The sequence below is a fragment of the Oncorhynchus keta genome, chromosome 9, assembly GCF_023373465.1.
Source record: "Oncorhynchus keta strain PuntledgeMale-10-30-2019 chromosome 9, Oket_V2, whole genome shotgun sequence".
Classification (NCBI taxonomy): domain Eukaryota; kingdom Metazoa; phylum Chordata; class Actinopteri; order Salmoniformes; family Salmonidae; genus Oncorhynchus; species Oncorhynchus keta.
This window is the reverse complement of record NC_068429.1, coordinates 10,472,660-10,496,873: the sequence shown is the minus strand read 5'-3', so window position 1 is coordinate 10,496,873 and position 24,214 is coordinate 10,472,660. Positions and strand designations below refer to the sequence as shown.

At 43.3% G+C, this 24,214-nt stretch overlaps 1 protein-coding gene across 11 annotated transcripts in view; it reads left to right on the top strand.

The window, feature by feature from the left end:
• ppip5k2 (diphosphoinositol pentakisphosphate kinase 2) overlaps positions 1-24,214 on the top strand; it is a 72,346-nt gene that overhangs the window by 8,580 nt on the left and 39,552 nt on the right. For all 11 annotated transcript variants that reach the window (XM_052525112.1, XM_052525113.1, XM_052525109.1 and 8 more), the window contains 14 exons: positions 7,100-7,185; positions 11,501-11,655; positions 15,310-15,411; positions 16,153-16,314; positions 16,996-17,117; positions 21,017-21,118; positions 21,405-21,491; positions 21,636-21,711; positions 21,810-21,919; positions 22,013-22,098; positions 22,260-22,385; positions 22,742-22,863; positions 23,411-23,593; positions 23,954-24,095. In XM_052525112.1, the coding sequence (XP_052381072.1) occupies positions 7,100-7,185; positions 11,501-11,655; positions 15,310-15,411; positions 16,153-16,314; positions 16,996-17,117; positions 21,017-21,118; positions 21,405-21,491; positions 21,636-21,711; positions 21,810-21,919; positions 22,013-22,098; positions 22,260-22,385; positions 22,742-22,863; positions 23,411-23,593; positions 23,954-24,095 (1,661 nt within the window). The remainder of the gene's footprint in view (positions 1-7,099; positions 7,186-11,500; positions 11,656-15,309; positions 15,412-16,152; positions 16,315-16,995; positions 17,118-21,016; positions 21,119-21,404; positions 21,492-21,635; positions 21,712-21,809; positions 21,920-22,012; positions 22,099-22,259; positions 22,386-22,741; positions 22,864-23,410; positions 23,594-23,953; positions 24,096-24,214) is intronic.

Sequence of the window (24,214 nt, the reverse complement as noted above, 5' to 3'; positions counted from 1 at the left end):
TTCCTCAAATTAATCTTGGGTTGGATGTTTGATCATTAATTGATCAATCATGTTGAATGAAACACTAGAAAATACTCACTATAGACCATCCACAACAATGTCCTTCACCGTTTTCTAAACTTTTGCATTGTTCAATAATCCACTAGTCAAAAGGCATGTGTTGGACAATAGATCCTGACATGCTGTTGCCCATTCTTCACATTATGGTTGCTAATAAAAGGGTTCCCGAGTGGCGCAGCTGTCTAAAGCACTGCATCTCAGTGCTAGAGGTGTCACTACAGATCCTGGTTCGATCCCGGGCTGTATCACAGTCGTCCGGGTTAGGGAAGGTTTGGCCCGGGGTAGTCCAGGTTAGGGGAGGGTTTGGCCCGGGGTAGTCCGGGTTAGGGGAGGGTTTGGCCCGGGGTAGTCCGGGTTAGGGGAGGGTTTGGCCCGGGGTAGTCCGTCATTGTAAAATAAGAATTTGTTCTTTAATTAACTTGCCTAGTTAAATAAAGGTTAAATACAAAAATAATACCAAAAAAAACCACTGGTGGATTTTTAAACAAGGCACTACTTTTGATCAGCCTTTATGGACTCTGGTTAAAAGCCATGTGTTGGACAATATCTCCCCACATGCTGCTGCCTGTGTTTTCACTGCAGCAATGGAAACATTGGAGGTTGCTTTCATTCTTCACATTATGGTTGCTAATAAAAATCACTGGTATTGCTAAACGAGTGAAGGACATGAATCCCTTTTTTAAGGAATGGTCTATAGTGAGTATTTTCAGTGTTTTTGTTTTCTCATGATTGATCAATCACCCAACCCAAGTTTAATTTGAGGAAGCATACAAACTGGAATACACTGCTGCCCTCTGATAAGAGTTGTGAAACAGTGGTATTCATAATGTCTCTGTGGATGGGAACAGTTTTATCATTCGCTATTTGACATCTACAATAATTTAGAACAAGTATAACGTTTGGCGCCACGAAAGCATTTCACCCAGACAGACATGGATTTTGTCCCAAATGGCACCCTATTCCCTATATAGTGCACTACTATAGGGCTCTGGTCAAAAGTAGTTTATTATTAAGGGAATAGGGTGCCATTTGGGATGCATACATACACTAGTGATGCGCGGGTTGACTCAGAACCCGCGGTTATATCCGTGGGGTGGGCGGGTTTAGGCTCATGACATTTTGTGTGGGTGAACGATGGGTAGGTGGCGGGCGGGTTGAACAAAGATTAAACAATGCATTAAAATAAAAATCTATAAATGTATATTTCTTGTGTAATTCATATCTATAGACTAGATTCTGTAATTCATACCAATCGGCTAGATTGTTTAATTCATATCAACAGGCTATATATATCCTGCGATGCAGTGCCTTACACCGCTGCGCCACTCGGGAGCCGAAGATTAGTATTGCCTCCACACTGACTGTCACGGGTCATTGGAGGCAGTGAAATTCCACATGACCGTTTAGTCACGGTAATTAGGCTTCTCCAAGCTCTGATGCTGGTCATTAGTAGCCTACCAAACTTGCAAACTGCCTGGTACTCAAGCACTCTCTTGTCCCTCTAATCACTCCGACATCAATGCAAATGTAATCGAAAATCAAATAAGACACTTCATGAGAGCTCATGTTGCGCAACATTTCTATAGGCTATGTAATTGCTTGAGAAAAGACTGATGGCTGCTAATAAAAAGAGGAGGATCCCATCAGCTCTCTATAGGCTAGGCCTACTATATTTATTTCTCAACTATCCTAATATTAAGCACATTGCTTATATTTACAACAAGAGTATAGCCTACCTGGCTGGCATGAAAATAAACCACAGGGAAAAGTGTCCTCTATTCGCTATTTTAATTTCACCTTTATTTAACTCGGCACGGCAGTTAAGAACAAATTCGTATTTACAATGACGGCCTACCCCAGCCAAACCCGGACAATGCTGGGCCAATTGTGCGCCGCCCTATGGGACTCCCAATCACGGCCTGGATTCGAACCAGGTACTGCAGTGACGTCTCTTGCACTGGGATGCAGTGTCTTATGCATAGACAACATATTTTTTCCTGCTGCCCCTGTTTCAAAACAGGTGCATGATAATTGTCCATTCTAAATCTAAACAAATGTCACACATATATTGTTTAGTGTATGTAAATACAAGTTAAAATCAAGAAAAGTCTGATGGGTGACAATATTAGCCTATCACTTGTGAATTATATATTATCACTTGTGAATGATGCCCAACATAAGAAACAATACCTTTTTTACGACTTGTTTGAGTCATAGTTGCACACCTCATGTAGCCTAGCCCATAGGCCTATATGTTTTAATAAGGTTTGTATCACAACTGAAGTGGCCCAAAAGAATTAAGCACATTAATCCGCTTTACAAGGCGTGTAGAGCCTAACTGGCATATGTGTGAATGCAGGTTACTAGGTAGAACTCAGTGCGTGAGTTTCAAGTTCGGGAAAGACAATTTTCACCATAAAAATGCACCTTTTTATAATAAAAGCATTACATGCATAAATGCATTTGCAGTCACTTTTCATTGTTTTCTGCTAATGGAACATTAGCACTTATAGCCTACTACCACGTGCTCATTGCTGTGCTTATAATGTGAAGAAATAGCCTAATAGTTTCTAACATTTTAAGCTAAATGTTCTGATCTGTTGCGTCAGCCACATTGCATAAAAAATGTTTTTTGGTTGTATTAATTTGGGATCTATTGCATCCCACAACTGTCCCAGACTGTTTGAGATATTGAATGAATGTCTTGGAAGATAATGATTCATAACAGAAACGTGTATATATATAATAGCGTATTATAAACTGGGTGGTTCGAGCCCTGAATGCTGATTGGCCTAAAGACATTTACATTTACATTTAAGTCATTTAGCAGACGCTCTTATCCAGAGTGACTTACAAATTGGTGCATTCACCTTATGAGATCCAGTGGAACAGTCACTTTACAATAGTGCATCTAAATCTTAAAAGGGGGGTGAGAAGGATTACTTATCCTATCCTAGGTATTCCTTAAAGAGGTGGGGTTTCAGGTGTCTCCGGAAGGTGGTGATTGACTCCGCTGTCCTGGCGTCGTGAGGGAGTTTGTTCCACCATTGGGGGGCCAGAGCAGCGAACAGTTTGTGGTATATTTGACTATGCGTTGCGTCTTACATAAGAACTGCCCTTAGCCATGGTATATTGGCCATATACCACATCCCCTTGAGCCTTATTGTTGCTGACACACCAAACACACCACCTCATTTCTGCACGCGAATGTCAGTTACTAGACAGAATGAGCTTTTGATTGAAACAGCATGTGAATGCAGGTTACTAGGTAGAATGGGCTTTGATTGAAACAGCGTGTGAATGCAGGTTACTAGGTAGAATGGGCTTGGATTGAAACAGCGTGTGAATGCAGGTTACTAGGTAGAATGGGCTTTGATTGAAACAACGTGTGAATGCAGGTTACTAGGTAGAATGGGCTTTGATTGAAACAGCGTGTGAATGCCGGTTACTTGGTAGAATGGGCTTTGATTGAAACAGCGTGTGAATGCAGGTTACTTGGTAGAATGGGCTTTGATTGAAACAGCGTGTGAATGCCGGTTACTTGGTAGAATGGGCTTTGATTGAAACAGCATGTGAATGCAGGTTACTTGGTAGAATGGGCTTTGATTGAAACAGCGTGTGAATGCAGGTTACAAGGTAGAATGGGCTTTGATTGAAACAGCGTGTGAATGCAGGTTACAAGGTAGAATGGGCTTTGATTGAAACAGCGTGTGAATGCAGGTTACTTGGTAGAATGGGCTTTGATTGAAACAGCGTGTGAATGCAGGTTACTAGGTAGAATGGGCTTTGATTGAAACAAAATACAGGAAGGTTATATGTAAGTATTTCACTGTAAGGACTGTTGTACACCTGTTGTATTCGGCGTATGTGACAAATACATTTTGATTTTAAAATTTGATTTGATTTATATAGTAAACACCATCTGCTCTAATTTTCTTACAAAACAGTTGCAAGAAGATCTACATGCATATTCCGGTCTAAATGCATGCATGTATGTAGGCTACGCTGGCCCACAAAACCATCCTGTTGTCCCGCATTTGGGCATGAGTGAGAAAAAAGAACCTGCTGGAAAGTAGCCTCCATCTGCTATTGTAGTGAGTGTGATGACATGTCTTTATCCCCTGCCCCTGTTCCTGCCCATTTGCTAATGGTCCACTCTAAATCAAAACTCATTAGACATATTATTAAAGACTAGATTCAATTGAGAATAGTCTGATGGGTGAAAATATGATCACTTGATGAGAGAACAGTTTGTACAGCCTGAGGCAAGGAATAGAACTCAAACTTTTTCCCCCATTATTTTTCTCAAATCATCAGTAGCAAATAGTCGCATCATACAGACCATATATATTTTAATTTGTAAGACATTTTAAGGTTTGTATCATTCACAACTAAAGTTACCAAATAACTCTAAATAAAATGTATTTATATAGCCCTTCGTACATCAGCTGATATCTCAAAGTGCTGTACAGAAACCCAGCCTAAAACCCCAAACAGCAAGCAATGCAGGTGTAGAAGCACGGTGGCTAGGATAAACTCCAAAAAAGGCCAAAATCTAGGAAGAAACCTAGAGAGGAACCAGGCTATGAGGGGTGGCCAGTCCTCTTCTGGCTGTGCTGGGTGGAGATTATAACAGAACATGGCCAAGATGTTCAAATGTTCATAAATGACCAGCATGGCCAAATAATAGTAATCACAGTCAACAGGTCAGGGTTCCATAGCCGCAGGCATAACAGTTGAAACTGGAGCAGCAGCAAGGCCATGTGGACAGGGGACAACAAGGAATCATCATGCCAGGTAGTCCTGAGGCATGGTCCTAGGGCTCAGGTCCTCAGAGAGAGTAAGAGAGAATTAGAGAGAGCATACTTAAATTCACACAGGACACAGGATGAGACGGGAGAAATACTCCAGATATAACAAACTGACCCTAGCCCCCCGACACATAAACTACTGCAGCATAAATACTGGAGGCTGAGACGGGAGGGGTCAGGAGACACTGGCCCCATCCGATGATACCTCCGGACCGGGCCAAACTGGCAGGATATAACCCCACCCACTTTGCCAAAGCACAGCCCCCACACCACTAGAGGGATATCTTCAACCACCAACTTACCATCCTGAGACAAGGCCGAGTATAGCCCACAAAGAAGATCGCCGCGGCACAACCCAAGAGGGGGGTGTTCCAACCCAGACAGGAAGACCACGTCAGTGACTCAAGCCACTCAAGTGATGCACCCCTCCTAGGGAAGGCATGGAAGAGCACCAGTAAGCCAGTGACTCAGCCCCTGTAATAGGGTTATAGGCAGAGAATCCCAGAATCTAAATCTAGCATATAGGACCTGTTTCAAATGATCACTTTTACACTCAACATCAACACTTCATATGGTTGCGCACTTGCTCTAGAATGGGAAAAATATCCTTTCCATTTTATTCAAGTAAGTTTAATAATATTATTCCTAATATAAAATAAGGGCATGGGACTTATAAGTGTTAATGTTAATTAATGGTCAATTAGCGTGAGACCGGCAGTCTTCAGCATGGCAATAACCGACTGACAAAGTTCAATGACCACCGCAGCCCTAGTAGAGTCATAAAAGACATGAACATGATGAACCATATTAAGTCCGCCATTGATATTGTAAAAACTCAGGAAATTATTAACAATGAACTTTTTTGTCTAAAATGCTTAAAATAATATTTTTTTTAAAACATTGAGGCATTCAAAGACGGACACACTATACCAGTAGATGCATATTAGTGCATACCCAGCTAAAAGCTGTGATTTTTTTTAAATATTTGTTTTTACAAAAGCATGCGCATGGTGTCAATTTAGGCTATTGTTTGAAATGTTTTCTTTCATCAAAACATTAGGCTACTATGCACTAGGGATGTGTCAAATGGAAACATTTTCTTAATGTTTTAAACAGCAATTTATCAGTTTTCCGTTAAAACGATACAACAAAAATTATACAATTCTATGTGAATTCACAATGCAGCTGCACGGCTGCCAGCAACAGTTTAAACAAAATTAAGACAGGACCTCAACAGATACATAGCCTGACTGCACACTTATGCCCAAGCTTGCATTCACAGTAATGCTAGTATAGGTGCAATGCTTAACGTTCTGAAACCATCTGTGGCTGGCAGCAGTGCAGCTGCATGACCTGTACTAGCATTACTGAGCCTCAATTCCACCTGGCAAAGTTAGCATTTTCTTCTCATTTAACTTCTCAGAATATTGCCATACAGGAATTTACTTCGGTCCCTTGCCTTTCTCTGATTGATCCAACTGTTAACGACGATGGCGTTGTGGTGGAGAATCGACTCCAAATTAATTGATTCCTCGACTTCTTGCACGTCAACTCCCGATGTTGACTCCCATTTCTGAGTGTCGATGGTAAAAAGTAGTGCACTATATAGGTGATACTGTGCTGATTTGCTGTACATTGGGCCTATCCTATATTTACGATATGATGAAGCAAAACTTGACACCCACCACTTGATGGTGTTAAATGCTAAATCAATAGATGCCATTGTACAGGCTAATGAAAGGCCAGTTCAATCAAGAAGCAGGGTGAAAATGGATACTTCGGGATTTTGCCAATCTACTTCCAAAAAGTAAATGAACTTGTGGATACTATTTTTATGTCTCTGTGTCCAGTATGAAATTAGTTTTGCGAGCCAGTGGTAACTAGCGTTAGCACAATAACTGGGAGTCAGATATCCATAGACTTTGTCATTGCGCTAACGCTAGCTAGCAATTGCTCTGGCACTAGTTAGCAACTTCCATAAAACCACGTGCAGAGACAGAATATTGGAATCCATGAGTTAATGTAACTCCGGGGAAGTGGATAAAGGGCTAAAATCCTGAAGTATCCCTTTAAGAAAGTGGTCACATTCAGAAAGATTTGAAACAGCACACAGCTGTTTAAGTGAAGCCTTGCTGCAGGCTAATTGACTCCACACAGCTAATGAAAAGTGGTTTGATCCCTGTGTTGTTGATGCTCAGTCAACTGATCTAGCATTCCTCTTCCTCCAGGAGGGAGGTGTACCGGATCCTGAAGAACCAGGGCATCCTGCTCCCACGTTACGCCGTTCTCAACAGAGACCCTGCGAGACCAGAGGGTTAGTACCCAGTACCTTAAAGGTCAAAGCAGGGTAGCCTAGTGGTTAGAGCGTTGGACTAGTAAAGGTTGCAGGTTCAAATCCTTGAGCTGACAAGGTAACACACTGACACTGACTCAACTCCAGCCACTTTAATAATGGGAATTGATGGGAAATGATGTATATCACTAGCCACTTTAAACAGTGCTACCTTATATAATGTTACTTACCCTACATTATTTATCTCATATGCATACGTATATACTGTACTCTATATCATCGACTGCATCCTTATGTAATACATGTATCACTAGCCACTTTAACTATGCCACTTTGTTTACATACTCATCTCATATGTATATACTGTACTCGATACCATCTACTGTATCTTGCCTATGCTGCTCTGTACCATCACTCATTCTCATGTATCCTTATGTACATATTCTTTATCCCCTTACACTGTGTATAAGACAGTAGATTTGGAATTGTTAGTTAGATTACTTGTTGGTTATTACTGCATTGTCGGAACTAGAAGCACAAGCATTTCGCTACACTCGCATTAACATCTGCTAACCATGTGTATGTGACAAATAAAATTTGATTTGATTTACAAATATGTCGTTCTGCCCCTGAACAGGTTAACTTGCTGTTCCTAGGCCGTCATTGAAAAAAAAGCAATGTTTCTCAATCCTGGTCCAGGCAACCCAAAGTTGTGGACATTTTTCTTAGTTTTTCTCCTAGAACTAACACACCGGATTCCAATAATCAGAGGCTTGATGATGAGTTGATTGGTTGAATTAAGTTTTTGGATGTTAGGGAAAAATCTACAATGTGCTTTCAGACTTCAAAAGTAATCTAATGTCAAGCTGAGTACTTATCATGTATATATATATATCGATCCAGCGATGCCTCAAACTCCAAGATGAATGGAAAAGATGAGCACAGCCAATCTTTAAATCGGATCGTGCTTCTCTTTTCCATTCGTCGGTATTGTGACGTGTAGCTGGATCTACAAAAGGGATGGCCTGGGATGTGGACTTAACTCAACAGAAGAACAGGTTTGAGGTTTGCAAACATCAGACAAGCTTTGAAGTGTAATGTCCCTTTAGGTTTATTCGTAGAATATTGGGGCACGTTCTCAAATGCGCCTCTGTATACCTTAATGATGGTGACAAAAAAAGTGTTTCAATATAGGAAAATAGCATTATGAATCACGGTCACATCAGTGTTTAGACCATTGTGTTATTCTCCATTTGATTTCTGCCCAGAACCTCACGTTAGACTGTAAACATCCTGTTCCACTGCTTGGTCTGTGCTATTAGTTTTTTTTTGTGGTTTATTCTTATGATAATCCAAACAGAAATTGTGTCCAAAGATTTACTCACAAAACCACATTTCCACCCACAGTTGTTATGCAAGTAAAGTTCAACCATGTGGAAAATAAATTATGACAGCTGTGATAGATCCAACCATGTTCAGCATGATTGGATCTTTGTGTCTTTTTTTGTGAGAAATGGTGGTGGAAATGCCTTTATGCGCAAATATTGATAAAATAACCACTTATCCACAATAATCTCATCATGTAGACTAGTCTACCCACACATCCTACCACACTATATCGGCAAGCTGTTGGCTAGAGTGCCAAGACCAGAGGAAGCACCTTTGCTATTCAACGCAACAGTTTTGTCACAAAAAAAACTATCAGTAGAGTTGAAAATGTGATGAAAACACATTGAACTTTAGATTTTTATTCGGGACGTGACAATTTAAGCGAAAAGGTACATTTTCTGTGCACTACTTTCATCACGCACTAATTTCTATCCTCAACGAGTCCGTTTGGTAGAAACACCGCTGGTGGGGAAATGTGCATATTGTCTTTATGCAGAATTGTGAATATTTGCATGAAAACCTAGCCAGTGATGTTAATTGTCTAGTCTATGTCAGCTCAATATACAAACAAATTTGTAACATTTTCAAATCTGTCGTATCTGGAATGGAATCAATCACTACTGCTTTAAATTCCTCTCTCGTCCTTTAGATCGCTGCAAACAGAAGATTACTGGCATGTAGAAAGGCTACAGGGATTCAACTGTTTTACATTTCAGTCTTAAAATGGCAACGAGCCATGACTGTGAAACAGATGGGGAAACAATACTGTTTTAGTGGAAACAATCCCGTCAAAAAGGACAATGCAGCCATTTGGCATCTGAAATGAACCCCCCCACCATCATGTTAAAATCCAATAGGAATATGAGCTACGGCTGGATAGACCTGTTCACACCACATCTGTTGCTGTTGGCAAATAAAGGCCATTCAGCTACGGCTTAAATTTGGCTCATTCCCTTGATGGTAGAGCTTTATCTTTTGGCAAAGAGACCTAATCGCGTCTCTTAACATATTATCTGCTAGCTTTTCCCAAGTGTACGTCATCAACACTTCCCTGAGATGAAATTAGATCAGACCATTGATCATTCAGGATGCCTCATTGTCTAGGTTGGATGCCTCATTGTTGTTTGAATGGCTACCACACAATGTTTGAATGGGTACCAGGTCTAATCCAGTCCTGGTACACAGGGTTGTGTTCATTAAAATGAAAACGTTCAGATAGGCCTATAGGCTCAGCTGTGTAATGTAGCTGCAGTGAACCGTGTGTGTGTTAGCAGCTGTCTCGTTCCCATCCACCCCCTGCTCTGAGGAGTAAAACTGGAGCACCACTAGGCCTGGGAGACCTGCTCCCTGTCTGTCCTGTCTCAGCTCTGCACTGCTTAGTGATTATACACCCACTCACACTGGTGTTTGGATCTCTCTCTGCCATGTTCCCTCTCTCTTGCTCTCCCGCACTCGCTCTTGCTCTCCCTTTTCCAGGATGATGTACTGTAGACTAGTCCTTCTGTCTCCTCTGTCTCTGTCTTTCTCGCTCTCCTCTCTTTCCCTGTTTTTCTCTACTGGTTCTCTAGTATGGGTGGCCAATTTAAGGAGGCCATCTATTGACATGACAGCTGTCTGCTTTGACCTCTCTGACTCTAGGCTTCCATTGTGATAGATGGGATACACTATGGTCTTTCTTTTCCTTTTTATGAAATGGAATCTCTACTACAATTCCATGTTTCATCTCTACGTTCATATTTATTGAAATTGTGTAGAGTTCCGTGTATTTACCAGAGGATGTTGAGAAGGCCTATTTAGAACGTCCAATGGGCTTTTGTCAACTGAACTACATCACCCCGCCCAGTGTGTCAGAACACGTAAAGGGACTTTTCAGACCAGCATCCCGTTAATGGGCCTATTAGCCTGAAACGATCCACATCCTCAACCGATTCCTAAATTAAATATCAGATTGCACGTCTGCCACGTCCACGTAGTTTTTCCTGTTGGAACAGGCTTTTTCAGGCACGCAGCAGTAAAGATGGCTGCTGTGGAATCTAGCAGATAAGCCTCTGTGCAAACGAAGAAACCTTCCCTCCCAAAGTCGGGTTGTGTCCTAGCCAGTGGAGCACAGGTACTTTACTCACACATAGTCACTGCCATGGAGGCTTTTATTAGATTAATAGGTGAGAAACCATCTGGTCCCATTTTAATTTAGCAGTTTAGTGACTGTGCTGTTTGGGGGTTCAGTGAGGTACATGCAGAAGGGCAACCCTATGCTTTAGCCAATTTATTTAAAGCCGCTATGCTGCATCAGTTGGGCAACAGGTTATAATGCTTTTAAAGGGAGCATTATATTTCACATAGTTGACAACATAAATACATTTTCATTCATTTTAAAGCAGAATGTCATTTTTAAAAAGTCACCAGAAGTGACCTCAGTTCTACACAAAAACCCCCAACACTTTCCCTTTCTGTTGGATAAAGCCAGATTATAAAAGGAGAAAAGCATCAATGTATGACATTCTCATTCTGCCGCACAGCAAGAGGCCTTTTGAACTGTCAGGATACCCGAGAACATATGTTTTTGTCCATTTTCTATCTCTTTTGCATTACAAGCGCCATTAACCAACAATGCAGTTAAAAAATAAAAATACCTACCGAAAAAAAAGAAGAAATAAAAGTAACAAATAATTAAAGAGCAGCAGTAAAAGAGGCTATGGTAACAACTCTTCTGTGACGCAGACACTGTAGAAACACTGTACTAACACCAGCACAAACAGATCTGGGACGAGGCTACAGAATTGGTTGGTTTGGTGCTGGACTATTAAATGGCTGCACAGAGTATATCTCTTTGACCAGGGTTAGTGACCACTGTTGTACAGTAAAGAGTTGCTGCTAATGGGTCTGAATTAAGATCACGGCCTGCTAATCCCATAGATAACCAGTTGTATGTGCCGTCTCTATCCAGAGTGTAACCTGGTGGAGGGGGAGGACCACGTGGAGGTGAACGGTGAAGTGTTCCAGAAGCCCTTTGTGGAGAAGCCTGTGAGCGCCGAGGACCACAATGTCTACATCTATTACCCCACGTCGGCCGGAGGAGGCAGCCAGAGGCTCTTCCGCAAGGTTAGGATGCACACATAAGGTCATGACATCCATCCATACACCAATAGGCCATATATATATATATATATATATATATATATATATATATATATATATATATATACTGCTCAAAAATATAAAGGGAGCACTAAAATAACACATCCTAGATCTGAATGAATGAAATATTGTTATTAAATACGTTTTTCTTTACATAGTTGAATGTGCTGACAACAAAATCAAACAAAAATTATCAATGGAAATCAAATTTATCAACCCATGGAGGTCTGGATTTGGAGTCACACTCAAAATTAAAGTGGAAAACCACACTACAGGCTGATCCAACTTTGATGTAATGTCATTAAAACAAGTCAAAATGAGGCCCAGTAGTGTGTGTGGCCTCCACGTGCCTGTATGACCTCCCTACAAGGCCTGGGCATGCTCCTGATGAGTTGGCGGATGGTCTCCTGAGGGATCTCCTCCCAAACCTGGACTAAAGCATCCGCCAACTCCTGGACAGTCTGTGGTGCAACGTGGCGTTGGTGGATGGAGCGAGACATGATGTCCCAGATGTGCTCAATTGGATTCATGTCTGGGGAACGGGCGGGCCAGTCCATAGCGTCAATGCCTTCCTCTTGCAGGAATTGCTGACACACTCCATCCAGCCACATGAGGTTTAGCATTGTCTTGCATTAGGAGGAACCCAGGGCCAAGCACACCAGCATATGGTCTCACAAGGGGTCTAAGGATCTCTTCTCGGTACCTAATGGCAGTCAGGCTTCCTCTGGCGAGCACATGGAGGGCTGTGCGGCCCCCCCAAAGAAATGCCACCCCACACCATGACTGACCCACCGCCAAACCGGTCATGCTGGAGGATTTTGCAGGCAGCAGAACGTTCTCCACGGCGTCTCCAGACTCTGTCACGTCTGTCACGTGCTCAGTGTGAACCTGCTTTCATCTGTGAAGAGCACAGGGCGCCAGTGGCGAATTTGCCACCCTTGGTGTTCTCTGGCAAATGCCAAACGTCCTGTACGGTGTTGGGCTGTAAGCACAACCCCCATCTGTGGATGTTGGGCCCTCATGGAGTCTGTTTCTGACCGTTTGAGCAGACACATGTACATTTGTGGCCTGCTGGAGATCATTTTGTAGGGCTCTGGCAGTGCTCCTCCTTGCACAAAGGCGGAGGTAGCGGTCCTGCTGCTGGGTTGTTGGCCTCCTCCACGTCTCGTGATGTACTGGCCTGTCTCCTGGTAGCGCCTCCATGCTCTGGACACTACGCTGACAGACACAGCAAACCTTCTTGCCACGTCTCGCATTGATGTGCCATCCTGGATGAGCTGCACTACCTGAGCCACTTGTGTGGGTTGTAGACTCCGTCTCATGCTACCACTAGAGTGAACGCACCGCCAGCATTCAAAAGTGACCAAAACATCAGCCAGGAAGCATAGGAACTGAGAAGTGGTCTGTGGTACCCACCTGCGGAACCACTCCTTTATTGTGGGTGTCTTGCTAAATGCCTATAATTTCCACCTGTTGTCTATTCCATTTGCACAACAGCATGTGAAATGTATTGTCAATCAGTGTTGCTTCCCAAGTGGACAGTTTGATTTCACAGAAGTTTGATTGACTTGGAGTTACATTGTGTTGTTTAAGTATTCCCTTTATTTTTCTGAGCAGTGTATACGTATATCTATCACACACACACTATAAGTATATGGACACCTAAGTATATGGACACATTCGGCTATTTCAGCCACACCCGTTGCTGACAGGTGTATAAAATTGAGCACACAGCCATGCAATCTCCATAGAAAACCACCACTGACAGTAAAATGGCCTGACTGAAGAGATCAGTGACGTTCAATGTGGCACAGTCATAGGATGCCACCTTTCCAACAAGTCAGTTTGTCAAATGTCTGCCCTGCTAGAGCTGCCCCAGTCAGCTGTAAGTGCTCTTATTGTGAAGTGGAAACGTCTAGGAGCAACCATGGCTCAGTTGCGAAGTGATTGGCCACACAAGCTTATAGAATGGGACCGAGTGCTGAATATAGATTTTTTTTTTAATCGTCTGTCCGCTGTTGCATCAGTCGTTACCGAGTTCCAAACTGCCTCTGGAAGCAACTTCAGCACAAAAACTGTTCGTCGGGAGCTTCATGAAATGGGTTTCCAAGGATAAGCAGCCACACACAAGCCTAAGATCACCATGCGCTATGCCAAGCGGAATTGTGTAAAGCTCAATGCTATTGGACTCTGGAGCAGTGAAAATTTGTTCTCTGGAGTGGTGCATCATGCTTACCATCTGCCAGTCTGACGGACGAATCTGCCTTTGGCGAATGCCATGAGAACGCTACCTGCCCCAATGCATAGAGCCAACTGTAAAGTTTGGTGTTGGAGTAATAATGGTCTGGGGCTGTTTTTCGGGCTAAGCCCCTTAGTTCCAGTGAAGGGAAATCTTAATGCTACAGCATACAATGACATTCTTGATGATTCTGAGCTTCCAGCTTTGTGGCAACAGTTTGGGGAAGGCCCTTCCAGTTTCAGCATGACAATGCCCCCATGCACAAAGTGAGGTCCATAATAAATGGTTTGTTAAGATCAGTGTGGAAGAACTTGACTGCATTGACCTCAACCCCATCATATACCTTTGGGATGAATTGGAACGCTGACTGCGAGCCAGGCCTAATCGGCCAACATCAGTGCCCGACCTCACTAATGCTCTTGTGGCTGAATGGAAGCAAGTCCCCACAGCAATGTTCCAACATCTAGTGGAAAGCCTTCCCATAAGAGTGGAGGCTGTTATAGCATCAAATGAGGGACCAACTCCATATTGATGCCCATGATTTTGTAATGAGATGTTCGATGAGCATGTGTCCACATACATTTTTAATACACATACACACAGTCAGCTGTCAACATTCCTAACTAAGGCCATAACTCAGTGCTCTAGCAACATCTCTGCAGTGTTAACAAGCCCCTAATACCATTTCATACTAACTAGAGCCTGCTAGAACCTGTACAAGCCACTAACACCCTGCAAGGCTAGGTAGAGCCTCTAACCCCATGCAAGGCTAGCTAGAGCCTCTAACCCCCTGCAAGGCTAGCTAGAGCCTCTAACCCCCTGCAAGGCTAGCTAGAGCCTCTAACCCCCTGCAAGGCTAGCTAGAGCCTCTAACCCCCTGCAAGGCTAGCTAGAGCCTCTAACCCCCTGCAAGGCTAGCTAGAGCCTCTAACCCCCTGCAAGGCTAGCTAGAGCCTCTAACCCCCTGCAAGGCTAGCTAGAGCCTCTAACCCCTGCAAAGGCTAGCTAGAGCCTCTAACCCCCTGCAAAGGCTAGCTAGAGCCTCTAACCCCCTGCAAAGGCTAGCTAGAGCCTCTAACCCCCTGCAAAGGCTAGCTAGAGCCTCTAACCCCCTGCAAAGGCTAGCTAGAGCCTCTAACCCCCTGCAAAGGCTAGCTAGAGCCTCTAACCCCCTGCAAAGGCTAGCTAGAGCCTCTAACCCCCTGCAAAGGCTAGCTAGAGCCTCTAACCCCCTGCAAAGGCTAGCTAGAGCCTCTAACCCCCTGCAAAGGCTAGCTAGAGCCTCTAACCCCCTGCAAGGCTAGCTAAAGACTGTACAAGCCACGGTACAGCATTCATGGCTGTCCATGTAATTTCTCTTCACCTGATCTTCCCTCTAGATTGGAAGCAGAAGTAGTGTTTATTCGCCCGAGAGCAATGTGCGAAAAACCGGATCCTACATTTATGAAGAGTTCATGCCAACGGATGGAACTGATGTGAAGGTAAATCCCATTAGCCAACAGCCATTTTAGTTAAACAAGTGTTATAAATGTGTTTACTTCAGTGTTTTCCATTCTACGGTCTAAAAAGTAGGGTAACAGTTTGGGGTCTGCAGGGGTGAATTTAGAGTCAATATTTGCCTTGAAGAACAACATAATAGGATTTATGTGTTATGCCTCGCGGAAGACTGTCTCGGTTTCAAAAATGATGAGAGGAGAGTGACTGTGCAAATCTAGACTGCGGAGTCCGCCGAAATAGGAGAAGTCCAACCCAGCAGTATATATATCATTCTGCTTATCTCATGGGCTCAGCTGAAAAGGGATCTAGCTAAAACCACATATTATGTCTACGTTCCAAATGGCGTAGGGCCCATAGGGTACCACTTGGGACAAGCTATATTTACTATCTGGGACCAGCTGAAATAGGGCAGCTAAAAATGCTCATTATATTTACTTTGCAGGAACAGGCACCAGCTTTTAGTTACACAGCTGATAAAAGGCGAGGACAGTGAGGCCACTAGATTCAGTATTTCAGTGTGTATGTCCATGGTCTTTGCTTTGAGCACCACAGTCAAGTCTGTGTCCCGAATTGCACCCTATTCAGTGCACTACTTTTGACCAGGGCCCCTACTCTCAGAGAACAATAGAAGTAGAATAGATAAATAAATAAAAAAATAAACAATTCATAAATGCTGGATAGGTAACCATAATTTTGTGGGTGTGTGGGGTGGGCTTGGTCCTTAGGTGTACACAGTGGGGCCGGACTACGCCCACGCGGAGGCCAGGAAGTCCCCGGCCCTGGACGGCAAGGTGGAGCGGGACAGTGAAGGCAAGGAGGTGCGCTACCCTGTCATCCTCAACGCCCGCGAGAAGCTCATCGCCTGGAAGGTCTGTCTGGCCTTCAAGGTAACCAGGGACAACACGCTAGCAACCGGTAACCAGGGACAACACACTAGCAACCAGTAATCAGGGACAACACGCTAGCAACCATGACCTTAAGCTTGGCCTAGACTGTTGCTATGTCCCAAATGTCACCCTATTCCCTACATAGTGCACTACTTTGTACCAGAGCCCTGACCCTCTGGTCCAAAGTCCTGTACTGTGTAAGGAACAAGGTACCATTTAGGACCAAGCCAGGGACTTGACTCGTTATCCTTAGTCTGACTTGATTAAGGTGGACAGCCCTGTGGAATGGACCAAGCAAAGGTGATGGGGGTTGTCTAAAGAGAGACAAGTGGCCTAAATGCTAGGAAACAGAGTAGAAGTGCCATAAGTATCCAAGTTCGCTAGAGACTAAATAGAATGTAGTGCCCAAATTGTAACACATTATCAGAAATATCAAAGTATATCAAGACATTGTCTGTTTTCAATTATGGCCCAATAATGTGCATTTCATCTGATTTAATCAAATAATGTATTTTAATATTCTTCGATACTGTGTACAGTAAACTGCTTTCAATGGCGATAGGTTTCAATTCCCGTATCTGCCTTACCAGTGAACCATAAAGGCCTGACTGCAACTTTAGATAGTGAGGTTTAAATATCAGATCTCGGTTTCTCATTTTCACTTCTCCTTTCTCTTGACAGCAAACGGTCTGTGGTTTCGACTTGCTACGTGCCAACGGCCAGTCGTACGTGTGCGACGTCAACGGCTTCAGCTTCGTGAAGAACTCCATGAAGTACTATGACGACTGTGCAAAAATACTGGGGTCAGAATCCACATTTTGGAGAAAATAAATTACTAATTATTGTTGCTAAAATTGCTCATTTATATATATATATAAAATAAACAAAAATATTTGTTTAACTAGGCAAGTCAGATAAGAACAAATTCTTATTTACAATGACAGCCTAGGAACAGTGGGTTAACTGCCTTGTTCAGGGGCAGAACAACAGATTTTTACCTTGTCAACTCGGGAATTCGATCTAGCAACCTTTCGGTTACTGGCCCAATACTCTAACCACAAGACTACCTGGACCGAACCGTTGACTGTGAGATCCATTCAATAGTTTATGGAGCATCTTAGATCACCAGTGTCATGGAGCTTCATTGTTTTTATATATTTTAATTTTTTATTTCATTTCACCATAATTTAACCAGGTAGGCTAGTTGAGAACAAGTTCTCATTTACAATTGCGACCTGGCCAAGATAAAGCAAAGCAGTTCGACACATACAACAACACAGAGTTACACGTGGGATAAACAAACGGTCAAATGGTCAATAATACAATAGAAAAGTCTATATACAGTGTGTGTAAATGAGGTAGGATAAGGGAGGTAAGGCAATGAATAGGTCATAGTGGCGAAATAATTACAAAACAGCAATTAAACACTGGAGTGATAGATGTGCAGCAGATGAGTGCTTCTATTGCTTTATAGACGGGATGGAGTTAGAGTATTATGCAACTATGTAAGGAGAGATACTGTTCACTGTGTATCATGCACTCTTGTGCTTTATTATACAGCAGGATGAAACGATTCCCATCGGTTCGCGATTTCAAATGTTTCAAATGTAGTATGCATCGGTCAGAAAATCAAACGTCACGAATCGCCGGTTTAATTATAAATATTTTTTGCTTTCTTTCTACTGAAATAACCTAATCTTTTGGAACAACTGATGCACATCAGTGTCAAACTAAGCATGTAACTGTGTTGACAGTCATTGATCTACAAGTCATTTTGTGCTGATCAACCCCAGGTAATATCAGTAGCCTAGTCAAACTGCTGCACTGTGCCCAGCTTCATGCTGACCAGACTGAGGTAATATCAGTAGCCTAGTCAAACTGCTGCACTGTGCCCAGCTTCATGCTGACCAGACTGAGGTAATATCAGTAGCCTAGTCAAACTGCTGCACTGTGCCCAGCTTCGTGCTGATCAGACTGAGGTAATATCAGTAGCCTAGTCAAACTGCTGCACTGTGCCCAGCTTCGTGCTGAACAACCCCAGGTAATATCAGTAGCCTAGTCAAACTGCTGCACTGTGCCCAGCTTCGTGCTGAACAACCCCAGGTAATATCAGTAGCCTAGTCAAACTGCTGCACTGTGCCCAGCTTCGTGCTGAACAACCCCAGGTAATATCAGTAGCCTAGTCAAACTGCTGCACTGTGCCCAGCTTCGTGCTGAACAACCCCAGGTAATATCAGTAGCCTAGTCAAACTGCTGCACTGTGCCCAGCTTCGTGCTGAACAACCCCAGGTAATATCAGTAGCCTAGTCAAACTGCTGCACTGTGCCCAGCTTCGTGCTGACCAGACTGAGGTAATATCAGTAGCCTAGTCAAACTGCTGCACTGTGCCCAGCTTCGTGCTGAACAACCCCAGGTAATATCAGTAGCCTAGTCAAACTGCTGCACTGTGCCCAGCTTCGTGCTGAACAACCCCAGGTAATATCAGTAGCCTAGTCAAACTGCTGCACTGTGCCCAGCTTCGTGCTGACCAGACTGAGGTAATATCAGTAGCCTAGTCAAACTGCTGCACTGTGCCCAGCTTCATGCTGACCAGACTGAGGTAATATCAGTGGCCTAGTCAAACTGTTGCACTGTGCCCAGCTTCGTGCTGAACAACCCCAGGTAATATCAGTAGCCTAGTCAAACTGCTGCACTGTGCCCAGCTTCATGCTGACCAGACTGAGGTAATATCAGTAGCCTAGTCAAACTGCTGCACTGTGCCCAGCTTCATGCTGACCAGACTGAGGTAATATCAGTGGCCTAGTCAAACTGCTGCACTGTGCCCAGCTTCATGCTGACCAGACTGAGGTAATATCAGTAGCCTAGTCAAACTGCTGCACTGTGCCCAGCTTCATGCTGACCAGATTGAGGTAATATCAGTAGCCTAGTCAAACTGCTGCACTGTGCCCAGCTTCATGCTGACCAGACTGAGGTAATATCAGTAGCCTAGTCAAACTGCTGCACTGTGCCCAGCTTCATGCTGACCAGACTGAGGTAATATCAGTAGCCTAGTCAAACTGCTGCACTGTGCCCAGCTTCATGCTGATCAGACTGAGGTAATATCAGTAGCCTAGTCAAACTGCTGCACTGTGCCCAGCTTCATGCTGATCAGACTGAGGTAATATCAGTAGCCTAGTCAAACTGCTGCACTGTGCCCAGCTTCATGCTGACCAGACTGAGGTAATATCAGTAGCCTATTCAAACTGCTGCACTGTGCCCAGCTTCATGCTGACCAGACTGAGGTAATATCAGTAGCCTAGTCAAACTGCTGCACTGTGCCCAGCTTCATGCTGACCAGATTGAGGTAATATCAGTAGCCTAGTCAAACTGCTGCACTGTGCCCAGCTTCATGCTGACCAGACTGAGGTAATATCAGTAGCCTAGTCAAACTGCTGCACTGTGCCCAGCTTCATGCTGACCAGACTGAGGTAATATCAGTAGCCTAGTCAAACTGCTGCACTGTGCCCAGCTTCATGCTGATCAGACTGAGGTAATATCAGTAGCCTAGTCAAACTGCTGCACTGTGCCCAGCTTCATGCTGATCAGACTGAGGTAATATCAGTAGCCTAGTCAAACTGCTGCACTGTGCCCAGCTTCATGCTGACCAGACTGAGGTAATATCAGTAGCCTAGTCAAACTGCTGCACTGTGCCCAGCTTCATGCTGATCAGACTGAGGTAATATCAGTAGCCTAGTCAAACTGCTGCACTGTGCCCAGCTTCATGCTGACCAGACTGAGGTAATATCAGTAGCCTAGTCAAACTGCTGCACTGTGCCCAGCTTCATGCTGACCAGACTGAGGTAATATCAGTAGCCTAGTCAAACTGCTGCACTGTGCCCAGCTTCATGCTGATCAGACTGAGGTAATATCAGTAGCCTAGTCAAACTGCTGCACTGTGCCCAGTTTCATGCTGACCAACGGCCTGTTCTGATCTTAAACTTCTCCACAACACCTTCAGCTTTCAAATGCTAAAATGGCTTGTGGGAGATTAGGCTTTATTAGTTGACTGACAACCTATGTAATTTGCTATAGGTTATTATCTGTGCTTTTGAAAATTGTGTTTTACCATAATAAAAGTACATTACCGGAGACCACTCATCTGGCTATTCCTGCTGAACTGGCTTACAGTAGATTTTTATTTTGTTTCTTCAGGTTCACCATCTGCAATAGTTTTGATAGTTTTACTTGAAACAATCAGTGTTATCTTTTGATATATAGGTTAAAGTTGATCATTTCGTCACAATAACTGCATGGACATATCAGGAGGAGAAAACAAGCAATTTAAAAACTTTCAAACACTCCGTTTTGCAGAATTTAATTTAGGATGGAGTATGAATGTGTTTGTGCAACAGATGTTAGTGCATCGATTCGTTCTCTAAACAAACCGAACCCCCCGAATCGTTTAAAACTAAAGCGTATCAACCTGTATCGTATCGGAGCCCATTCATCTTCTCCATGTACGTAATGAATCGTCTAGAAAGGGAAAGATGCACATCGCTATTATACAGATTCATAATGGTCAGACACAGCTTGTTTTAAGATACATATTTTTTAATTAGGCAATGTAGCGCTAATACAACCCACTACATCATGTAATAAGAATGATCTTCAAGTAGTTACCAAAGTTTCTTTGTCCCTGAACATCATCTGTCCTCTCCTGTAGAAATATCATCATGAGAGAGCTGGCTCCCCAGTTTTCCATCCCATGGTCCATTCCTCTGGAGGCTGAAGATATCCCCATTGTCCCCACCACCTCTGGAACCATGTACGTATTTACACACATTTTGATGATGCGTTTGTAGTGAATAAAGCTGTTTTAGCCATAGCAAATGTAGCTGTAAATTGGTGCACTTTTAGGCCCCAACTTGACTTCCGTGTGCATAACTCAAATGTTCCTGCATATCCTCCATTGACATAATCGTATACATTTAAATCAAGCAAAAAAGATAAGTGTACATCTCAATAGGATTTAGCCAGCAATGAATAGAACATGGCTGAACTCCACTCATATGGTAAGTTGATATTTTTAACTGTTGCTACTCTTAACTCAGGATGGAGCTACGGTGTGTTATCGCTGTGATTCGTCATGGCGACAGAACTCCCAAACAGAAAATGAAAATGGAGGTTCGGCACCAGAGGTACATAACAGCTGTTCCCACACAGTCAATGTACAGGGCTACTGTCACACTACAGTACTGTTAACATGGTGATTCAGTATTGGTGAATGTTTTCACCACTGTAATGTATCGCCTCTTTATTTTCTATTTATTATTATTTTTTAGGTTTTTTGATCTATTTGAAAAATGTGGCGGGTACAAAAACAAAAAACTAAAGTTGAAAAAGCCAAAGCAATTACAGGTAAATAAAACCTATTTGTATCCTTTGTATGTTGTAACTTCATCACGTGTTGTACAGTACAACTTACCTGCATCTCATTTGTTTATTTCCAAATCCAGGAAGTACTAGATATCGCAAGACAACTCCTTGTCGAAATCGGACAGAACAACGATTCCGAAATTGAAGAATCCAAAGCAAAACTTGAACAACTGAAAACAGTCCTTGAAATGTATGTGTTACTGCACATTCCCAGATGTCTTCCTAACCATTTGAATATTTGATTTAACAATCTGCTCTTAAAACAAAATGTGTTTTGCTTTAGGTATGGCCATTTTTCTGGCATCAATCGCAAGGTTCAGATGACGTACCTTCCACATGGGTGCCCCAAAACATCCAGTGAAGAGGAAGGTAGGATTTGTTCTGTCATGTAGACTTTATATAACATTTTCTCTAGTCTGAGAACTGATTGTATGTGTTTGTGTGTTTGTGTGTCTGTGTGGTTCTCTGTGACTTACTGACTCATTATATGTGTGTTTCTCTGTGTTGTCTGTGCTTGCTGTGCCCTATAGACGTGCGTAGGGATGACCCTTCTCTGCTGCTGGTGTTGAAGTGGGGTGGGGAGCTGACCCCGGCAGGCAGGGTACAGGCTGAGGAGCTGGGGAGGGCCTTCCGCTGCATGTACCCTGGAGGACAAGGTAACAAATTCTATCCTCCACTCCCTCTTTATAGACAAGGTAACAACTTCTATCCTCCACTCCCTCTTTATAGACAAGGTAACAACTTCTATCCTCCACTCCCTCTTTATAGACAAGGTAACAACCTTTATCCACTCAGGCTTTAAAGCGGCAATCAGCAGTTGAAACAATAACAAAGCTTTCTTCCTGATACCCCAAATGACCCCAGTCCTGACTTACATTTATTTGTCTACCTAGATAAGTACAATCTACTTCAATACCCATCTCATGTTCCATATTTAGGTTGTAATGTTAAATTAGTGGACGTCCTTACAGACTCACACTGATGTGTTAAAGGCTAATTTGGTATTTTCCAGGTGACTACGCAGGATTCCCAGGGTGTGGCCTGCTGCGCCTCCACAGCACCTACAGACACGACCTGAAGATCTACGCCTCCGATGAGGGACGCGTTCAGATGACAGCCGCTGCCTTCGCTAAGGTCTGTCTGACAGTACAGATTTTTAAAGAGACATTTGTCTGATGTTTTTAGACCCCAACATTTTTTTAAATGTTAAGATAAATCCATGTCCCATGCCTATTTGCCTCTTCCCAAATTAATAGAAAATACTAACTCACAATAACATCTGGAAATTGAATGGCGCTTATCTTTTTTCCATTTAATTTTGGATTGAGGCATATCTCGATCTACTCAACCAGATGATCTGAAATGTGGATATATCTCAATGTGTCTACTTTTGACGTCGAAATAGAAACATTTGACACACTTTCTTTTTGGAGTGAAATGTACTTTTAAGAATGTTGTCTCGTTGGTCAGTCATTCTAGTTATAATACGTAGCCTAGTGGTTAAGAGCATTGGGCCAGTAACCAAAAGGTCGCGTTTTCGAATACCAGAGCCGACTACGTGAAAATCTGCCGATGTGCCCTTGAGCAAGGCATGTAACCCTAATTGCTCCTGTAAGTCGCTCTGGATAAGAGCATCTGCTGAATGACTAAAATGTAAATATATCTGGTGGCATCCATTCAGGGACTGCTGGCGCTGGAGGGCGAGCTGACACCAATTCTGGTGCAGATGGTGAAGAGTGCCAACATGAACGGGCTGCTGGACAGCGACAGCGACTCTCTCAGCAGCTGCCAGCAGCGCGTCAAGGCCCGTCTCCACGAGATCCTGCAGAGAGATAGGGACTTCACTGCCGAAGATTACGAGAAGGTTGGGACTAAGTGATGCAGTCTTAAGTTCTGTCCTGTCCGATCCATTTTGTCTGTGACTGTTGTGGCTCATACGGGCTGTGGAGAAAGCCACTCTGTGACAAAACATACGTTAGCGTTTGATCATTATAAGTACTACTGTTGTAAATAGATTCTTGCTAAAAATATAATTTTTGAAAATGTCCAATGACCCATTTTTTTCTTGTCCTAATGAATTAGTCCAAGCAGGATACATAAGCTGACATGGCTCAGAGATGTGTAAAACCCTGTCTCTGACTGTGGGCCGTAGTGATTTGTCTGCACCATCCCTAATATTTCCCCCCTTCCTAGTGCTCATAGTATTTTGTCTTTCTGTTCCCAGCTGGCACCCACCACCAGCTCCTCCTTGATCAAGTCCATGCAGATGATCAAGAACCCGGTGAAGACGTGTGACAAGGTGTACGCTCTCATTCAGAGCCTCACTCTGCAGATCAGACAGAGGATGGAGGACCCCAAGTCAGCTGGTAAACACTCTGCTCATATCTCCAGCGAAGATCCCCTTTGAAACTAATCAACTCCAGGGATGGTTCCAAATGGTACCTTATTCCCTTCTTTAGTGCACTCGCTTTGACCAGGACCTGTA